Source organism: Neofelis nebulosa, chromosome 4, assembly GCF_028018385.1.
Source record: "Neofelis nebulosa isolate mNeoNeb1 chromosome 4, mNeoNeb1.pri, whole genome shotgun sequence".
Taxonomy (NCBI): domain Eukaryota; kingdom Metazoa; phylum Chordata; class Mammalia; order Carnivora; family Felidae; genus Neofelis; species Neofelis nebulosa.
Window position 1 is genome coordinate 147,764,030 of NC_080785.1, and position 20,783 is coordinate 147,784,812.

At 41.1% G+C, this 20,783-nt stretch overlaps 1 protein-coding gene and 1 long non-coding RNA gene across 2 annotated transcripts in view; one reads left to right on the forward strand and one right to left on the reverse strand.

Moving 5' to 3' along the window:
* The window catches only part of LOC131510037 (uncharacterized), a 66,929-nt gene extending 54,839 nt beyond the window's left edge, over positions 1-12,090 (reverse strand). Inside the window, exon 1 of the long non-coding RNA XR_009260873.1 lies at positions 12,012-12,090. This is a non-coding gene — a long non-coding RNA (uncharacterized LOC131510037). The remainder of the gene's footprint in view (positions 1-12,011) is intronic.
* Positions 12,091-12,129: 39 nt separating this feature from the next.
* Positions 12,130-18,340, forward strand: SELENOK (selenoprotein K). Its single transcript, XM_058726567.1, has 4 exons — positions 12,130-12,276; positions 15,790-15,880; positions 17,599-17,682; positions 18,250-18,340. Exons 1-4 carry the CDS (start codon positions 12,258-12,260, stop codon positions 18,338-18,340), a joined length of 285 nt encoding a protein of 94 aa, XP_058582550.1. The 5' UTR covers positions 12,130-12,257.
* Positions 18,341-20,783: the final 2,443 nt, after the last annotated feature.

The following is a 20,783-nucleotide window of genomic DNA, read 5'->3' on the forward strand; positions in this document are numbered from 1 at the left end:
TCTGAAGAAGAAAAATGGTTTAACATATAACATTTCTCCCATCTACAAAGCGTTCAAAAGAGACAGGAGAATACCTTATGTAAGATTTGATGCCAATTAGAACATTTGTAATGTGACAGTCTACCAGCTAGGCTTCAGCAGGTAGCCGGCAAAGCTACGTCAATGACAAAGCACTTGTCTTTCATAAGAGAAAACTTGGAAATCAGATGCTTAAAAAAAGCCAATTCAATTAAGGAGGGCACTTGTGATGAGCACTGGGTGTTGTATGGAAGTTCTGGATCGCTGTATTGTACGCGTGAAACTAATTTACATTGTAGGTTAACTGACTGGAGTTTAAATAAAAACTTTGAAAAAACAGTCAATTCAAATTAATCTCATCATATAAGTCTTACTAGGTTTAAGACATGTGATCACTTGGAGATCTGGTTAAAGTGGAAGGACTTCTGAGTGGTAGATGCAATTTCATGGATCCTTCGTTTCATTTCTAGCTCCTACTGCTCCTCTCAGGATCCTCTTTTTTTTTTTTTTTTTTTTCAATTTGTTAAAACATTTTTATTTATTTTTGAGAGACAGAAAGAGACAGAGCATGAGCAGGGGAGTGGCAGAGAGGGAGACACAGAATCCGAAGCAGGCTCCGGGCTCCTAGACGTCAGCACAGAGGCCGATGTGAGGCTCGAACTCACAGACTGCGAGATCATGACCTGAGCTGAAGTCTGAGGCTCAACCAACTGACCACCCAGGCGCCCCAGGATACTCTCTATGTTACACTTCAACCGTCGCTTCTCAGGAATCCTTTTCTTTTTTACTTTGTTTTACTTTAGAGAGGGAGAGAGAGCAAGGGAGGGGGCAGACAGAGAAAGAGAAAGAATCCTAAGCAAACTCCACACCCAGCGTGGAACCCAACACAGGGTTTGATCCCACAACCCTGGGCTCATGATCTGAGCTGAAATCAAGAGTTCCACACTCAACTGACTGAGTCCCCCAGGTGACCCTCAGGAATCCTTTTCTGCTTCCCACCAGGTAACACGTACTCTCCCTCTTCCACATCCCAGGGGTACTTAGTGTGTGATTCTCTTATGGCGCTCGACCTTCCTCAGTCTTACATTAGTGAGTTGTGCTTTCATCAATCCCCCTTTTCCTTGAGGAGAAGGGAAGTTCCTTAGTCACAGACTCTGCAGCCAGACTGCCTGAGTTCCAATCTCAGCTCTACCACTTACTAGCTGTGCACAAATTACTAAATCTCTCTAGGCCTCAGTTTCCTCTTCTATGAAATGGGGATGACAATCATTCCAACTTTATAGAGTCACTGGGAGGATTCACTGAAGTCATACACGTGTAACAGGATGTTAAAATGGAAATCTTGACTGCAGGGTCTGGATAAAATAGATACAACATTTTGAAAAAAGAACTAGAGCAAGATGTATCTTTTTAAAAAAAATTTTTTTTAATGTTTATTTATTTTTGAGAGAGAGAGCTAGTGAGCAGGGGAGGGTCAGAGAAAGGGAGAGAGAGAATCCCAAGCACGCTTTGCACTGTCAGCACGGAGCCTGATGTGGGGATCTATCTCGCAAATAATGACCTCATGACCTGAGCTGAAAGCAATAGCCAGACGCTTAACTGACTGCACCACCCAGGCACCTTGTATCTTTTCTTTTTTATTAAAGGTGCTTTTTTTTTTTTTTTTTTTTTTTGAGAGAGAGAGAGAGAGAGAGAGAGAGAGCAAGTGAGCATGAGCAGGGGAGGGGCAGAGAGAGAGAATCCCAAGCAGGCTCCTCTGTCAGTGCAGAGCCCAATATGGGGCTTAAACTCATGAACAATGAGGTCATGACTGAGCCAAAATCAAGATCCAGTCTCTTAACCAACTGAGCCACCAGGCACCCTGAGATGAATCTTTTCAAGGTAGTCATTTGAAAACCAGCTCCTTGTCTACAGCCAGCTGCCAGCCATACCACCCTGAATGTGTCTGAAAACTAGTTTCTGAACTCCTAAGCCCTCTCCACATGGAATAAGAAAGGGTTCAAGGGCAGAGATTGAAGAAAAAAATTTTTAAGTAAATTTCTCTGGAGATAATTATTGTATGATTCCCACCCCAAGGAGAATGGGTAGAGAGCTTCACTTTCATCTTAGTCATGAGAGGGAGGCTTTAAGGAAGCCACTATAAAGAGGAATATGTACTCCTAAGTTTTAGAAGGAATTTTATGTGTGCTTATTACATTTAAACTATGCAACTCTGTGATAGAAGACAAGAAGAACAAATAGTGTGGATGTTAAAAGATAGTCTGTTAGTAACATCTAAGATGTGTTAAAAATAACAAGAATAATAGATCATACAATTTTTTCAATGGAATAAATGAGAGTGTGTCTTATGGATAGAAAAGGATGGAAAGACAAAGTCATAAGGTAGGTAATGGACCGTGCCACCTCCAGACTGACAACTACTTTATCTCTAAATCACTCATCCACCTGTGATACCCTTTATGGTCCCACTGTGCTCTTCCCAAGATATGCACATAAAACCCATTCCTGACACAAAACAGAGCAAAGCAAAGCAAAACAAAACAAACCATTGCTGCTCAACAGGTTAACTGGGTCTCTGACAGAGTAAGCATGTTGGCTCTAAACATCTTCTATATGCTGAGCCCCTTTGCTCATTTTCAGATCTGGTTCTTATAACCACACCGTCAATGGGGAAACTGATGTGGCAAGGGGTCAGGGATGAGAGGGGACATACAAACAATGAGAAACAAAGGATTCAGATAGTGTAGCCCTTCAACTCTGCTTGTATACTACCCTAAGGTGTGGTAAACCTACCCATCTGTTTCTCTGTTCTTCATTGTGTGTTTTAAATTGATTGAATGAATCATGCCATCTGAGCATCCTATTTTTGTCTATGAGTGATTCTATTCTGTAACCTCTGGGATAGCTTGCCAGGTAATGTACTAGAAGTTACTGCTGCATCAAAGTAATATCCCATATGACAAAGACACACAAGGCTGGTGTCTGCTTCCTGCCTGGAAAACCTAAAAGGTGAGGAATGGTCTGGATCACTGACTTAAAGGCAAGACTGAAGACACTGCTGCTATTATGTTGGACTTGGTGGGCTCTCCCAAAATTTGTCAGGCAAAGGATGTGGGAGGGACCTGGGATTGTGTTGACCCGGCAGCCTGGCAGGTACAGGGACATCAGCAGAAAAGGCTGAAGGTAAAATGTGGATGACCAGAAACAGAAGAATGATCTGTGAGCAATCCAAGAACAGTAGAGATGCTTCTGGTCTATCAAGGGAGCTGTTCGTGATACATTCCATATAAATTGAGAGAATTTCCAACGGACCCACAAAAGTTGGGTTCAGAGAGCACCAACTCAAGATTATGAAGGGTGAAAGGTAAGAAGTTTTCTGGTTCTCTTTCCCTCCCCTCCCATGTCTGGAGGAGTCTGAAACCACAGTAAGCCAGCTCTAGGAGGTGGAGGGAAAACCTGGGCTAGTGGCCAAGAAGAGGGAACCATTTAGTCATAGATACCTCCTGCCCATAGCAAGCCTCACCTAGGGAAGGGAAAAGCCTTAATTTTCAATCAAGATCAGGAGTTTTACCATTACTTAAGAATGGACATTTTTCTTATTAGATAGTCTGACCTATGAGAGACCAGAGAAGTCATGTGACTTGCCCAAATTTTCATTTAGCACCCCCCAACCCGAACAAAATGTAAAGGAGTAGTGGAGACAAAAATAAAATCATTATCAGAACCCATAGTTCTAGCTTACTCAATATGATATTTATGTATGCAAAGTGCTTAGAACAGTACCTGGCATGTAATAAGCACTAAGTAAATAATTAGCTATTAGCTATTATTACTATCTATTATTATTACCTTGCTATTATCATCATTGCTTAGCATGAAGACTTATAAGAGCTTAATAAATGTTTTATCAAGTTAAACTGAATTCATACTACAGGCGATTGAACAATTTAGTAAATCTTTAAGATCTACAGCAAAAAGTAGTGTCCAGAATTTTGGGGGAGGATCTCTCTGGAAATCTATAGCTCATTAAAAAGGATAGAAAAGAGAATACGGTCTTTTTTTTTCTTCCTGCCTTAGAGCATAAAACCAGACAAGCTCTGAAATAGGCCTCACATCGTGCGGAGGATCGAAGAAAACCATTTCCATCATGACGAGTCTTAAATTTCAAAAGCAATTTCTTTATCCCGAAAGCTGAAATACTGCTTGAGAGAGAACTAAAGAAAACAAATTGCCCATAGAGCATGTGCCAGGGCACATTTGGCGGGCACTATACGGACAGATATTCCAGGATTTCTCTGGCCTTTGTGGAACACAGGCATAACCCCGGGTCTCTGCAGTTCATCTCCACTCTGTTTTAGAAGGCAGCTTAAATCTTGCATTTTACTGTATACATATTGAAAAGAACTTATTTTCAGGGTCGACTCCCTGCATGCTATTTCCAGAGAGTGCCTTCAAGTTAGGAGGCAAAAATCATTGAGTTGGATTCTAATTTATTCCCCCGAAAGTAAGAAAGTTGCTGCAGTGTATTTTTTTTTTTTTTAAACATTTTTTTTTTCAACGTTTTTTTATTTATTTTTGGGACAGAGAGAGACAGAGCATGAACGGGGGAGGGGCAGAGAGAGAGGGAGACACAGAATCGGAAACAGGCCCCAGGCTCCGAGCCATCGGCCCACAGCCTGACGCGGGGCTCGAACTCACGGGCCGTGAGATCGTGACCTGGCTGAAGTCGGACGCTTAACCGACTGCGCCACCCAGGCGCCCCTGCAGTGTATTTTTTTGTAGCATCTAAATTCTATTAAAGGAAAGGATGTTAGATCAAACACCCATACAACCTTTTGAGTTTTTGTTCTTTTGTTTTTGAGGATTTAATTTCTTGCTTCAAAGTTACTTGCCTTCATATCAAATTCCATAAATTTTCTTGATTCACGGTTTATTTCTTTTCATCATGGTCAAAACACTGGTAAGATGATTTTACTGTCAACAATCAGCTACCCCAAAGAAGGGCTAAAGATCTATTAAGGTCCACAGCCCTATTTTAATGCTTCAATTTTTTTTAATTGAATTGTATGACAGGACTCTGAAAAGTCATGTTTAAAATGAATGTTTTTGTTCGGTAACATTGCCAATGGATCATTCACAAAATATGAACATGTGAGTCTGCATTTTGATCAGCTTTTGGGATTATTCTGAGCTGACTAGCAAGGAATTTTAAACTATGTTTACTTGATTCTTACCAGACTCTATTCCTACTTAGGGAAAACCAAAAAACATTGACTAACTCGTGAGGCCTGTTGAAGGCAGGAAGTGTCTATGACTAGGTGGTTCCCTCTTCTTGCCTCCAGCCCAACTTTCTCCTTCACCTTCTGGAGCTGGCTTACTGTGGTTTCAGACTCCTCCAGGGATGGGATGGGATGCAAAGAGGACCAGGAAACTTTTTATCTATGGTCCCCTGTAATCGCAGTTGGTGCTCTCTGAACCCAGCTCTTATGGGCCCTTTGAAAATTCTTTGGTCCTTTGTGGTCCTTTGGAAATTAATTGCTGGGGATCTATTGCATGTGTATACTTTCATATGTATCATGTGTTATTATACAATAACTTTGTGTATTAGAGCAAGTGGGCACAGCAAACATAACTTTATTAGGTACAATGGCCTTTAAGTTGTATCCAAATGTTAACAACTACCTGTGCAAATCCTTTAATTTTTAATTTTCTATCACTTCTGCTAGAAAGAAATATTTTGGGGCAATTTTTTAACAATTGCTCAAACCATTACATGAAACTAAAGATGAACCCTCAGTTTCTAACAAATGTAACTTTTAAAAATTATAGATATCTTGACTGATTTTTATTGCTATTTGATATTATTTATATTTCTAATAACAAAAGGAACACAAATTTATCATAGAAAATTCAAGAACTATAGAAAAGCAAAAAGGAAAAATTATAGCTCTCATAATCCACGTTTAGTGTATTTCCATATACATGCATCTTTTTTTTGCACTGATATACTATACATACTGCTTTGTTTTTTTCCACTTATGGTTTCCCATTCAAGTATAATATGCTATTATATTCTAAAATTTAGCCAGTTATATGGTGACCATTTTCTTCATTCCAAATAACATGGGGTAAATATCCTCGCACATAAACTCGTTCGAACTCTCATTGTTTCTTTAGGAATTCTAGAAATGGAAACACTGGGTCAGGGATATGAACATTTTCAAAGCTTATGATGGGAAGGGTAATTTAGCATGCTTCCTTTGGAATTTTACATTTCTAAAAATAGTGACTCCAATGAAATGACTAGAGTCCTCTGGGTGGTTTTCTTCAGCAGCAACAGTCCTAAGGTTGAACTCACCTGTACCTGCTCAGCCTACTAAGTCCCTGTGTGATGTGTTGATGCTGCCCTCTCTGCTGCAGCGGTAAGCCTGAGCACCAGCCCTTCTGTCTCGTGTGCCAGCCCCGTTGGCAGCCTCTACATCTGCTCCGTCCTCATGCCAGCCAGCACAGGAACCGGAGAGATCAAACAGGTCAGCAACCCAAGGTGACTCCATCCATTTCCACTTGCTTCTCCACTTTTCTGGGCATATGGTCTCCAACGCACTTGTGAAATGTCTCAGTCTGAACGTGAAAGACTGGGTGCCACTAAGGAGTAGCTAAATGCGTTCAAGATGAAACGAGAAAATAATATCAAGCAACACTTCTTCAGTTGCCAGATTCCATTTTCAGAGTCTCTGTTTCATACTTCCCATCAAAAACAAGTTAGGGTTTCAAAGCAAAAGAGAGGAATGACTGATAATTGTGAAAGATGATTTCGTGAAGTTAAGAACCATATTTGACTTTGGGTGATGTTAACCAAGCTGCCGTGTTATACAATTAGTAAGGAAAAATGAAGTGATTGGGGAGGCATCAGCAATAGCCTGTTTAGCCAGCGAGTTGAGGTGACAGTGATCTCCTTCATGGTATCCTTTTGAACCTGGTTAGCAGTCTTTTAAAGGAACACCCATCACTGGGTCATAAAGAACTTGCCCCTAAGAGACTATAAACCCATTTTCAACAAACCCATCATTGAAGGAACCAAGAATGTCAAGCCCAAGTAAGCTTTTATTCATCTCTTTGGTAGTAGAAAGATTAAAAGCAGAATGTTTATTGGCAAAATAATTTTTTAATCACCCACACATTTTAATTTGCTGCGTAAAATGATTCTTTCTGCTCACAAGTAATAATGTGTTTTGACTTTATTAGGAAAGCAGCTGTAGAAAACTTATTTATACATACATAACAGAATTTTTAAATTCAAAGGCAGAGACTTAACAGTAACTCCTCACTCTGATTTTGTTAAATAAATGCATCAACTTCCACTTCTGCTACGGAGGATTAAGTAGTTTGTACTAACTTTCCTTCAGAGGACAACTAAAAAGAATTTGACCAAAACAATGAGAAATAATTTTTTTCAAAATATCAGAGAGCTAACGAGTGAGAAATTGCTTGATAAAGATCCAAGAGAAGATAGAACTTAAAGAGAGGTGAGTCTGTCATGAAGGTTACTATTGCCCAAGAGGAATTTGCCAAGCAGTGCTTACGACAGCCTCACGAAGTTAGAGGATCAAAATTTAGCATCTTGAGTTATGGGGGAAGAAAGGAGACTTATTCTTCATGGCATATCCATATGTATCTTTTGATTTCTTATATTACGCTCAGGTATCACATTAAAACAAAAATATATCTAAAGACTATTAAATGCTCTGCTCTGAACCATTTAGTGAATAAGAATAATAAATCATGGGGTGACGGGTGGCTCAGTCAGTTGAGCGTCAGACTCTTGATTTCGGCTCAGGTCACAATCTCACAATTTGTGAGTTTGAGCCCCACGTTGGGCTCTACACTGACAGTGCAGAGCCTGCTTGGGATTCTCTCTCTTCCTTTCTCTCTGCCCCTTCCTCTTCACTTGCATGCATGCATGCTTTCTTTTTCTCTCTCTCAAAATAAACTTTAAAAAAATAATAAATCATATGTTCCTTAAAATCAGTGGGTACATATCTATACTTTTAATTTTTCCAAATATAAAAATCGGTGTTAAGACTTATAAACATAGTAATAGAATGTACATTTCTATTTCTTCACTCCATTTTCAGGGATCTAGAGATAAGGCTTGGAAAGCAATAAGCTTTTTGTACCAAAGAATACAAGTCTAAAAATATTAAAAATCTGCTTTTAATGATGAGTCAAAAAAATGAGATAATTAAAGGGCTAAGATTTCTGAGTCCGAATGCAATAAAGAATACAAGGCAGTAACTGTAAGAACAAACACAGAAAAGGTTAATAAAGAATATAAATGCCAAGTGTTTTCCACATTCCCTAAAGGCAGAATTGAGGGCATGTTATTGTTTTGATGTAACCCATATCCCTTCACTATCTTGTGGTAAACACTACCCCTCTTCAGCTCTCAAACCATGAGGTTTAGGTGAGATTGACTCCAGCTCAAGGTAGCTGTCTTTCAGAATAGCCCATCCCTCTGGCCAAGGGATTGATGTAGAGACGGGAAGGTAATTAACTTGGCTGCTTAGGGGAATTTAATGCACAGGATGTCTAGAAAAGAAAAAACTGGGGGAAGCTATTTTGCAACTGAGAAAACTGAGATACAATCTTCAGAAACCACTTCCCATTCTCTGCTGAGGACTACTGTTTTAATAACTGTTATTGTGTGGAGAGGCAGTATAGTACAGGAGTCAAAAGCACAAACTATAGAGCCAGACTTGGTCTTAATCTCTGCTTCATAACTAGCTGTGTGACTGTGGGCAAGTCATTTGAGCTACTTATGACTCAGTTTCCCCATCTATAAATGGGAATAATAGTAGAACCCACTTAGTAAGGTTGAAGTTTAAATGAACTAATACATGAAAAGCACTTAGGATATTGCATGGCACAGGGTGAGTGCTATATAAATGTTAGCTATTATTCTTTTTGTTGTAAGGATTAAATAAACTAAGAAATAGAAAGTGTTTAGAACAGTGCCTGACATATAGTAAACTCTGTGCAGTTTACTATATGTCACTATTCACTATTGTGCTGATGTTGGCAGCACATATACTAAAATATTGGTCATTATTAAGACCATTCATTCATTCATCCATTCAACAAATGTTTACTCAGTGCCTTTTCTGTGCCAGGCCAATGTCTTCATTCTGGACCAGCAGTATGCAACAGAAATGTAACATGAACTATAAATATAAGCCAAGTATATAATTTAAAATTTTCTGGCAGTCACATTAAAAAAGTAAAAAGAGGGGCGCCTGGGTGGCGCAGTCGGTTAAGCGTCCGACTTCAGCCAGGTCACGATCTCGCGGTCCGTGAGTTCGAGCCCCGCATCAGGCTCTGGGCTGATGGCTCGGAGCCTGGAGCCTGTTTCCGATTCTGTGTCTCCCTCTCTCTCTGCCCCTCCCCCGTTCATGCTCTGTCTCTCTCTGTCCCAAAAATAAATAAAAAACGTTGAAAAAAAAAAAAAGTAAAAAAAAAAGTAAAAAGAAATTGTTAAACGTATTTTTAATAAAATATTTTATGTAGTCCAATATTCAAAATATTATAATTTCAATGGTAATCAATATAAAAAATTGAGATACTTCACATCCTTTTGTTTTTTTATTTTAAGTCCTTGTAACCTAGTGTGTATTTTGTATGCAGAGCACGTATCAATTCAAACTAACCACATTTCAACTGCTCAACAGTCACATGTGGCTAGTAGTTAACATGCAGTTCTAGACACTGAAGGTTAGGGAAACAAAGGGAATGTTTTTTCTTTGTCCCCCAACCACCATGCTACTAATTACAATCTTTTTTCCAATTTGCAAAGTCCTTTCACATTCATTATTTCACTTGATAGCAACATACCTGGCTTTGAAGGATAGATTAGATTTTAAGAGGTGGGAAACATTTCCATTCAGAGGAACAGATGAGTAGAAGCAACAGGACAGGAAAACAAGGGGTCTATCAGGGAATTAGAAGTCAGGGAGATAAGTGTGAGATATATCAGGGAATCCCTCAGTGCCAGACCAAGGAGGCTGGGTATTATTTGTTAGGTGGTAGGGAGGGGAGAAAGTGAAAGTAGTGAGCAGGAAAGAGGCTAGGTTGGATTAAACTGGCAGCTATGTATATCATGAAATGGAGTGACAGGCTAGAGATAGTTCATTAGGAAATCACTGCATTATATCTCATTTAGAAATGATCAAGACAGAAAAAGAGAAAGGAAGAGATAACTCAGCAGAGTCCGGTCCTCAGGGGATCCCCATGTTAGTTCCCTTCCTCCTTTGGTGACTGGGGAAGTTTTCAGAAAGATATCCCCCCCAGCCAACTAACAAATATCTGTGTACCTACTATCCACCAAGGACTAGGACAGACCTTGAAGAGATAAAAGGGAACAAGGCAGGTAGGGCTTGTGACCTCTTAGAGCTTATGTTTCTTGAGAGAGACAAAGATCAATTTTCAGGTAATAAAATAATTTTGCATTGTGTTAAGCACTATGAATAATCATGGAGATGAGTGGCCAGGGAAAGGCACTCAGAAGTGGTGATACAAACTGAGATCTAAGGGATAAAGGCAGCTGATGTGTAAGGCGCCAGAAGACCGCTCCAGGTAGAAGGGAAAGCATGTGCAGAGCCTTGGAGGCATAAGAGAACTTGGGGTGCTCAAGAAACTAAAAGTACAATGTTGGTAGCGATAACATCGGTGGGGGATTGTAGAAGATAACAGTTTGAAAGACAGAATCAAGTGAACAGGTCCTGATGGGCCTGAGGACCATGAAAAGGAACTGGATTTCATTTTAAGAGCAATAGGAAATCACTAGGAATGAGGATTTTCATTTTAAAATCATTCTTGCTGCAGTGTGGAAAAACTGCTTAAGGCTGACAAAGGTGGAAGCTGGGATTTCAGGTAAGGCGCAAGGAGAGTAGAGCTCGTGAGATGATAATAGCGGGTTAAAAAAGTCCTTGGTACAATTAATGACCCTTTCCAGTATTTTTTGCAAAAATAATCCATGATTGTGCTGCAAAAATCACAAAAGAAGTAAAGGATGTTGTCTTGTTCTGTTATGCACTTTGGGGGGGGGGGATGCTCCCAAAAATTCAACATTAAATATTTGTTCTAGATATTAGAACATACTTAAAATCTTAACCCAAACTATTAAATGCAAGATACAATTTCTCCAAAATGTAATTTTCTGCTTCGTGTTAAATGAGATGATAACCTTTTTCCAGATGACACATGGCTTCAGCACTGCGGGCTGGGGGGGGGGGGGGGGGGCGGGGAGGAGGTCAGCACAGCCATCAGGACTCCATCTAGAAAGCCAGGGAAGTACCAAAGTCCTTGAGACAGGAATGCGATTGCCACGTTCAAGGAACAGAAAGTCGCCCACCGGCTGGCGCAGAGTAAAACCACCATCAAGGCACATAGTACATGGTCCATATTTAATCAGTGACCACCTAATAACTTCTTACACATCTGTCGCGTTCACAATGCTTGCGTGCAGTCGCCATCAATAAGAAACAAGAACAGAAAGGTCTCGCGCTACACTATTTCTTTTTTCACGGTTGCCTCAAAAGAGCTAACAATTCCATTCACTTCTGGCGAACCAAGAGCAGAAACACTGGTTTTAAAAAGAATGAATACATCTAGAGGGTGCCTGTCTGTGCATTCCGAAAACACAATAGAGCTCCCTACGGTTTGATCACCGCCTCAGCCCGAAGGCACTGCCCTCCACACCCTCAAATACCAACACTTCTGGAATATTCTGAGGAACCCCCTCCTGCCAGCAGTTTCTTCAAGCCATCGCACATAGAGCAGCTTCGCATTCCCGAACCTGGACCTACGGGCCCATCAAGCAACTAGAATATAGCTTTTCTTCACCGTGCGGGGCAAACGGGATCCTCGAGCTCAAACCCAAAAGGAGACAGGAAAGCGCGCGTTTACGGGTTAAAATCCCAAACATCATTTCCGCTTACCTGCCCGGCAGCCCTCGCTCTACCGGAAGTTGCCGGCGTGACGAAGCAAAAAAAAAAAAAAAAAAAGCCGCCAGTCATGGGCGTCCCCCTTCCAGCAGCCAATGGGCTCCGTCCACCTCCCTCCTCCGTCGCCGTTGTGTGCACCCGTGGGCTGTGACGTCCAAGGGCGGGTCGCGGAGGGAGATACCGGGGCCGAGAGGGGCCAAGCCCCTCAGTCGCTACGGAGGCGGGGAACAAGGGGCAAAGATGGTTTACATCTCGAATGGTGAGTCGCAGGGTACGCGAGGGCGACCGCTGGCCTGCGAGGGCCGACCCGGGTTTCTTCCATCCTCGCCCGCCGGCCCGGCTTTCCCGGAGTCGCCCGGGCCTGCGTCGCGTCAGCCGAGCGTCCCTGAGCCCGCGGGCGGGGGCCGAGGTCCCGGTGGTGACGACGACGGTGCCGGCTGCCCGGCGCCCTCGCCCAGCTTCTGACTGTGGGTCTCGCGAACGTGGTCTTTCCCCTCAGGCGCCCGCGTGTTTAACGAGGCATGACAACAGGGTTGACACCGTCTGCGCAGTGCCTGTGTTTGGGGCGCAGTGATAGCGCTCTTCCCGATCAACCCATTCAGCCTCTGTGGCAGCCCTATTCACGTAGTAGTTTATTGTCCCGTTTAGGGGTGAGGACTGACGCGCAGCAAGGTCCACTAGGTTGCTCAGCATCACAGACGAAGGGAGGAGACTGTCGTCAGGGTCCTTGCTGGTATCTACTAGCCGGTCTTTCTCTAAAACCTGTAAAGAGAACTGGATATATAGGATAAGGGGGCACCTGGGTGGCACAGTCGTTTAAGGTCCGATTCTTGATTTCCATCACACTGCTCACGAACTGAGAGATCGAGCCCATCTCGAGCTCTAGGCTGACAGCGCAGAGCCAGCTTAGGATTCTCTCTCTCTGCACCTCCCCTGCTTGCTCTCTCTTTCTCAAAATAAATAAATAAACTTAAAAATTGGATAGGCTCCCCCCCCCCGCCCCCACCCGCCAGGAGTAGGTAGCTAGTCACACACGCAGTTGTTTTGCCCTAATTCCAAGGGGCACAGGGAGAAGCCCCGCCCCCTGTAGGAACAAAGGTAACTGTTCCTGGAGTAGAGAATCAGAGAAGAGGCTTAATTCAGAGACTCCACAAAGAAAGTGTCTGGAAAGGAAGGACACAAGATCACTGGGTCAGACCGCTGCCAAAAGTGCCCGCCCACCTGTTTGACTCAGGTGGAATCAATGCCTTAGTGCAGTCTTAACCAGTAGGATCTAGGGAGGTCCTTGTTCTATTTGAATCATCCGTCTTCAGAGATGATTAAGGTGTGATGGGGAGAAGTCTGGCTGGGTGCACTTTGCATTTCTTTGCTCTTCAAAATCTCTGCCTCCTCTTCTCCCAATTAAAAATCTTTGAGGGGCACCTGGATGGCTCAGTCTGTTGAGCATCCCACTCTTGATTTGGGCTCTGGGCATGATCTCACAGTTCCTGAGTTAAAACCCCCCACCCCCTAGCCCTCCCCCCTCCCCCCCCACCAAGCACAGCACCTGCTTGGGATCCTCTCTCTCTCTCTCTCTCTCTTTCTCTCTCTCTCTCTCTCTCAAAATAAATAAGATTTAGTGTTTATTTACTTTTGAAGGAGAGAGAGACAGAGTGAGAGCAGGAGAGGAGCAGAGAGAGAGGGAGACAGAATCTGAAGCAGGCTCCAAGCTCCCAGCTGTCAGACAGTGCCGGATGCAGGGCTCAAACTCACAAATCGGGAGACCATGACCTGAGCCCAAGTCGGATGCCGGACATTTAACCGACTGAGCCACCCAGGCACCCCTCTAAAATAAATAAACTTAATTTTTTTTCTTTTTTAATCTTTGAAACAAGTAGGTTTATGGACACTAAACAAAAGCATTAAAGTTTCATCTTATTTTGGGCACTTGCAGACTTTGTGTTATATCCTTTGTGGGTAAGGCTGGCAGCTTCTATTTATACATTATTGAGTAATTCTTTGTAGTGGGTCTTTCTGTGTATGCATTGTCCTATTGGATCCACATAAATAACACAAAGTTCCCTTTAAGTTCTTTTATCTCACTTTTATAGTTGAGAAATGCCAGCTTCATCCAAGCAAGTTATTTCCTTCTGCATATGTTGGGAGGGGAGGTTTCTGCCTTCAGAAACTAGGAGAGAAAGTACCAAACGTGAGGTAGAACATTGCAAAGCGTTCCTTAGAATCGCAAAGAGAATTGGTGTGTTCTAGTTAGATCTCTTTTAGAAGGACTGAATTTATCAGCACTTGACAGTCAGCAAAACATTTTTCTTACTGTCACATGACTTCTTTTTCAATAATCCTATATTACTAGCCTGGGAATACTTCTTCTCAGAGAAGGAAAATGTCCCACCAGCCAACGAAGCAGAGCTAGTAAGAGGCAGCCACGCTCTGTCTTGAAGTGTATCCCTTTTTTCTCAATAGCTCCCTTGAGAGCTCAGGTCCAAGTGAATCCCTGAAAGACTGTCAAAGAAAGAGGAACTGTAGACCCTGATTGAGGGGGTGAAAGTGAGTATGGGGAAGCCCTTGAGCAAATGGAGAGGAGAGGTTGGCAGGTAGTTCTTCTCCCAAAATATTCTGACCTCTTGATTTGCAAGGCTAAAAACCTTAGAGAACTAACTTTTCATGTTGTAGCTTCCATTATTTAAAGTGGTTTGAAAAATAGGTTTGTTTGTGCTTAAGATAAAACTGGAGTCTATAATTAGAATCAACAGCATCCCGTTACAGAAAAATGTGGTTATTTTAATGAACAAGGCAAATTCTCTTTCATACTTAGAGCACACAAATTCTTTGATGTCTGAAAATTTTAACATAACTGATTCTAAACAATTGTAAGAGTGTGTATAATTTTTTTTTTTTTTTTTTTTTTATCCAGGACAGAGACTTTGCAGGTGAAAAGAAATATTTTGAACACATTTAGGAAGATGGGAGTAGTGTAAACATTTTTTATATTCACTCATTCCATTTGTTTCCTCAAAATACTTGAATAAAGAGATTCATTCACCAGTATTCATTCATGCTAGCATTGTCACAACAGCCAGTAGGTGGAAGCAACCCAAGGATATACGCACGCATGAGCGAAATGTGGTACATACATATGATGCGATATGAATCAGCCTTAAAAAAGAAGGAGATTTTGACACATTTACAACATGGATGAAACTTGAAGACCAAAGCCTACCACCAAAGTCAGAATACCGTATGATTCCTCATAATGAGGTTCCTAGAGCAGTCAAATTCATAGAGACAAAGTAGAATGGTGGTTGCCAGGGACTAAGAGAAGGGAGAAAAGGGGAGTTAGTGTTGAATGGGTACAGAGTTTCGGTTGGGGAAGGTAAAAAAGGTCTGGAGATGGATGATGGTGAACGTTGTACAACAGTGTGAATGTACTTAATGCCATAGAGCTATACACTTAAAAATGGTTAAAATGGAAAATTTTAAAGCCTATTTTACCGCAATTGAAAAAGAGAAAAAATACTTGAAGTGTCACTCACCAAAATTAAGAACATAGAAAGGCATTTGACATATTAAAAGTATGACCCCTAGATCATTGAGCTTTACTTCCCTGAACCCTTCCTTAGAAGGATGCACATAGAACAGACCTTTCCTTGTGCTGACCATCTGAACAGTGAACAAGTTGAAAACTGAGTCTCATGTTTCCTAAGTGATTAATTGTAATATATCTTGTGTCAGGGATTTGTAGCACTAACTGAAGTTTCTTTTTTCTTGTCTGTAGGACAAGTGTTGGACAGCCGGAGTCAGTCCCCATGGAGATTATCTTTGATAACAGATTTCTTTTGGGGAATAGCTGAGTTCGTGGTTTTGTTGTAAGTGTAATAATTAATAATGTTCTTAATAGCCCTGATATTTCAGTTAACAGAAATACATTGGATACATTATGTGGAGTGTCTTAAACAAGCTGAGCTTTCCTGAAGCAGTTTTTAATTGTAAGTTTTTTATTATTATCATTAGCTCTTCTAAGGGAAATGAAGACTTCTTTGGTGATGAAGCTGCCCCCAAACATCTTACGAGTATGAATCTGATAGTGGAGTTAGTAAAGCTTGACTGTGTCTTAGCCTTAGTGGTAACAATTTCAGTCTGCAGCTCTGGAGCCAGGCCTCCGTATTCTAATGCCAAATGACAGTGCCTCACTTTCTCTCTACTATTCCAGCTGTAATGGATGTATGCAGCTTTTATTCCATATTGTACAATAAACAAACAAGGGGAATTAGATCTTGATAAAAAAATATCCCAAGGAGTAAAGTTGTTTTTCAATTGTTAAAATCAATACAGGAGACAAAAACTTAAACTTTATTGTAAGTCCAAGCAATTCTTAGTTAAATGCATTTTTCTGGTCTTTCCCATGCTGTTTTGTAAAAATTATTCATCAATTACCAACAAGTCTTACTCATGCTAAGTTTGAATATACGTTTGAATGTCACATAGCAGAGAACTGCAGGGATGCAGAGATATGAGAGAGCGCCCCTTCCTTTATTGACTCTGATTCATATTACAATGGGTATTGGGTTGGATGTGATTGTGGAAGGTGGAAAAAACACAGGAAAGACGGCAAAGAAGTTTGAATAGCAGACTGCAGTCTTTACACTTAATTGGATGGTAGCTGTGGTGTAGAAAAATAATCTGATAGCTGCATGTAGCATAAGTTTGAAGGGGTTAAAGAAAAAATGGAAGAGATGGTTCCATAGAAAAATACAATGGGACAGAGGGTCCTTAATTTGCCTACTGCAAAACTTCACTAAAGTCTCTTACAAGCTTCACCTACTCTCTGTTGTTTACTTAAAGTATTGGTTTAGGGGCTCCTGGGTGGCTCCACCCCTTAAGTGGCTGTCTCTTGGTTTCGACTCAGGTCATGACCTCACGGTTCGTGATTTTGAGCCCTGCACTGGGCTCTATGCTAACAGCACAGAGGTTGCTTGAGATTCTCTCGCCTTCCTCTCTGCCCTTCCCCTGCTCATGGTCTCTCTAAATGAATGAATGAATCAATCAATCAATCAATAAGGAAGCAAATAAATAAACCAACTTAAAAAAAACAACAACATTGTTTTAACCTAAATTCGTCTCCCTCTACCAATAAAATTCCATCCAAATGGATTCCCAGAAGCCCTGTGTCTCTAGCATACTACCTTGGGCTCCTCCCTCAGCAAGGTACCATCAAGTAGGCTGTTGGCTGGGGAAGTGCAGGGGAAATGAATGTGCAATGCTGTGAAAACAGACTCTGGGACTTGACAGCTGACGTAGAGTGGAGGGAGGAAGTTGGGCATGGCTCTCGTTTCAGAGCCACTCCTAGACTCCGTCAAGGAGAGTTATTAGCACATATGAAGGACAGGAATAGTAGCTTTTGCCCGGAACATGGCACAAATGCAGACATGTGCTCGTGCTAGATGGTGCTGTCCAGCTGGCTTTGAAAAATGTGGGGTCCGAACTAAGTTGGTTTTAGTTATCTTCTCACAGATATAATTGAAACCATGGAAATATATTTTATGTTGAAAGCGGTATTTCTCTTGTTTTCTGCCCCTTGTTTCAGTTTCAAGACTCTGCTTCAGCAAGATGTGAAAAAGAGAAGAGGCTACGGAAACTCCTCTGATTCCAGATATGATGATGGAAGAGGGTAGAGCTTTCTAAGTTGATAATAGATATTTTTACCAGTCTGTAATTTTAATTAAATTAGATATTATGGATAGATAGATATAGTTTGGCTCATGGAAATAAAAGGTTTAAATTCTATTTCACAAGATTAATGCATTACCGTAAATTAAATCAAGTTGCTTCTGATTTCATATCCAGAGTCAATTTGATAAAGCTAAAATGTATATCAAATATCCTCTGGGCAAAGTCTAAATTAGAGGCTGAAACTGATGACCAACATTAAATCTAGGGATTTTCACTGTAGAATCTGGATTTCCACTGCTAAGAAAAACCAGAGAAGATCAAGCAGCACTTCCATGGAGTGGAGTTTCAGTTGGGCATTTATTTACAGGAGACACTGTTCAGGCCATCACAGTCCTTGCTTGACCCACTTCCTCATGTGCATTAAGTGTCTGGTCCCTGTAGGGGTTTGAATTTTCTCAACTCCTGACCTAGCTGGTAATTCCTATTTTAAATAGAGAAGAGGGTCTGTTTGAGTGTTTGAAAGGAACCACTTGATGTCTACTAACAGTAGAAATTTTTCTTTTAGGCCACCAGGAAACCCTCCCAGAAGAATGGGTCGAATTAATCATCTGCGTGGCCCTAGTCCTCCTCCAATGGCTGGTGGATGAGGAAGGTAACATGAAATCTGAAATTACTGTGCAGAGATTTCGTTTTGAAAATACCTTCCTAGGGAAGTTTTCTTTAGGAAAACAGAAGTTGCCCAACATTTTGTAATTATTCAGACATCTTGTATGGAAAAATATCTCAACCCTTGAAAAATTTGTTGAATTTTATTATCAAAGTGTCTTTTGAAAACAGGTTAAAAAAAAAAGATAGTTGGACTTTTTTGTGCAGATCCAAATTAATAACTATTAACTTATTATAATGCTTTCTTTTAGGTAAATGTCTGCTCTAAGAAGCAGACAACTGGACATGCACATCCATAGCAGAAGGAAACCATCAAGAGGTAGAGGACTGACCGTGCTGGACAAGCAAATGAATGTGTATGTCTAAATGAGAATTGCTCTGTGTCCTCACAGACAGATGAGGTCGTGCTGGGAATTCCCTCCCCAGGGATCTGGCATGACTGACATGCAGTTCTATAAATGCACATGTTTGTCTCATTCTTTTTTGTATAGTTTATGAAAGTATTAATATAGTTTTAATAAGTAAATATTTTTAGGTTACAAAACTTGACTTGTCATCTTTGTATAATTAAAAAACTCCAAATTTGAAGAAAAATAAAAGGTTGTGTATTCAGTACAACTAGTGTCACCTTTTTAACTTCTGAAATACTATTTACTGTTAATTTGTTCTCATTTATAAATCACATTGTATTTATTTCAATAGTATGCATACAATTTTATCTCAAAACATATTTGTCCTGTGAATCTTTAATACAAAATATCTGATTTGCTACCGAATATAATTAGGGTATTTATAAAGCCATAACCAACAAACCTGAGCTACATACAAAATGAAGATTGGCTAAGTGGGTTTAATATCATAGGCTTCTGTGCTGTCTTCACAAATTTGAATTCTAAACCATTGCTTAAGATACTGCCTGTTGGCTTTCACCCCCATGAATGCTAGTAACTCTCATATTCTTTCACTAGAATGGAAGCTCTATGAGGTTAGGGATTTTTGTCTTTTTTACTCCAGTGCTTTGAATAGTGATTAAATGTGATAGGCCCTGCAACATTTGTTGGAAAAACGAATAATACAGATAATTCTGCTTTGTGTTCAGCAGTCTTTGAATTTTTTTTTTTTTAACGTTTATTTATTTTTGAGACAGGGAGGGACAGAGCATCAACAGGGGAGGGTCAGAGAGAGGGAGACACAGAATCTGAAGCAGGCTTCAGGCTCTGAGCTGTCAGCACAGAGCCCGACGTGGGGCTAGAACTCACAGACCGCAAGATCATGAGCTGAGCTGAAGTCGGCTGCTTAACCGACTGAGCTGAGCCACCCAGGTGCCCCCAGCAGTCTTTGAAACAAAGTTTCAGGTAAAAGCATTTTTATATTTTATTTAGAAGCATTTATTTAACCCTGTTTGTCAGGAAATGAGGATGTAGTGGCATGAGACACTGGTCTTCAAACATAAGGAAAGGGACAGTTATGACACAATTTTAAGGAGAAGAATAATAAAGACAGTTTATTGACCACTCAAGCCTGTGAGACATTTTATCTTTTACATATTGTTAATTCTGATGCACTGGGTTAGGTACATGACATTGCATTATACAGATAACATGCAAAGGGTCAGCAAAGTTTTATGATGTCCAGATTGTATGGCTGGTGAACGGCAGGGTCATTCTGTCAAATCTCCACCTAAGGCTGTAGTGGGGAGGAGACCAGGGCAGAGTCTCAGGAAGTGACAGGCTTCTCTGTGCATGTGATTGGTGATCCCTGCCGCCCCGCCCCTGCCCAGCACTGCTCTGCAGTACTCTTCTTTAGGGTTATCCTATAGTCCTGACTTCATCAGATATCAAGCAAGCTAAGTACAGATTTAATTCCTTCTTCGAAGGAAATAAGATGACAAGGTAACTGGGGGAGTCTTCTCTGAGGTGACATTTGAGTTGAGACAGGATGAGAATGAGCCAGCTGAGGAAGAGCACCCAAGGCAAAGGGAACAACAAGAGATCAATGGTCCAATGAAGGGAAGGGCTTGGCACGTGTGAGAAGCTCAAAGAAAGCAAGGGTAACCGGAAATGCCAACAGAAGGAAAGAGATGAGATGAACTTAGAGGTAGCAGAAACTGGGTTAAGAATGGCCTTCTAGGCTATGGTGAGTTTGTTTAGATTCTGTTCTATGAACAAGGGGAAACCATAAGAGTAAAACGTGGGTTTAATTTTTGTCCAAGATAATTCACAGGTGGTATTAAGTGGAATGCTGCTTACATGGTATTGATTACTTCATAGTTGACATTTGGGCAAGTGCATTAAGAATACATTGCAGGAGGACAAGATGGAACTAGGGAGTTGGGTTAAGAAGCTGTTGCAGTCCAGATGACAGGATAGTAGTTTTGGACTAGGTAACCGTAGGGATGGAGAAGTGAATTCATTCAAGATATATTTTAGAGAC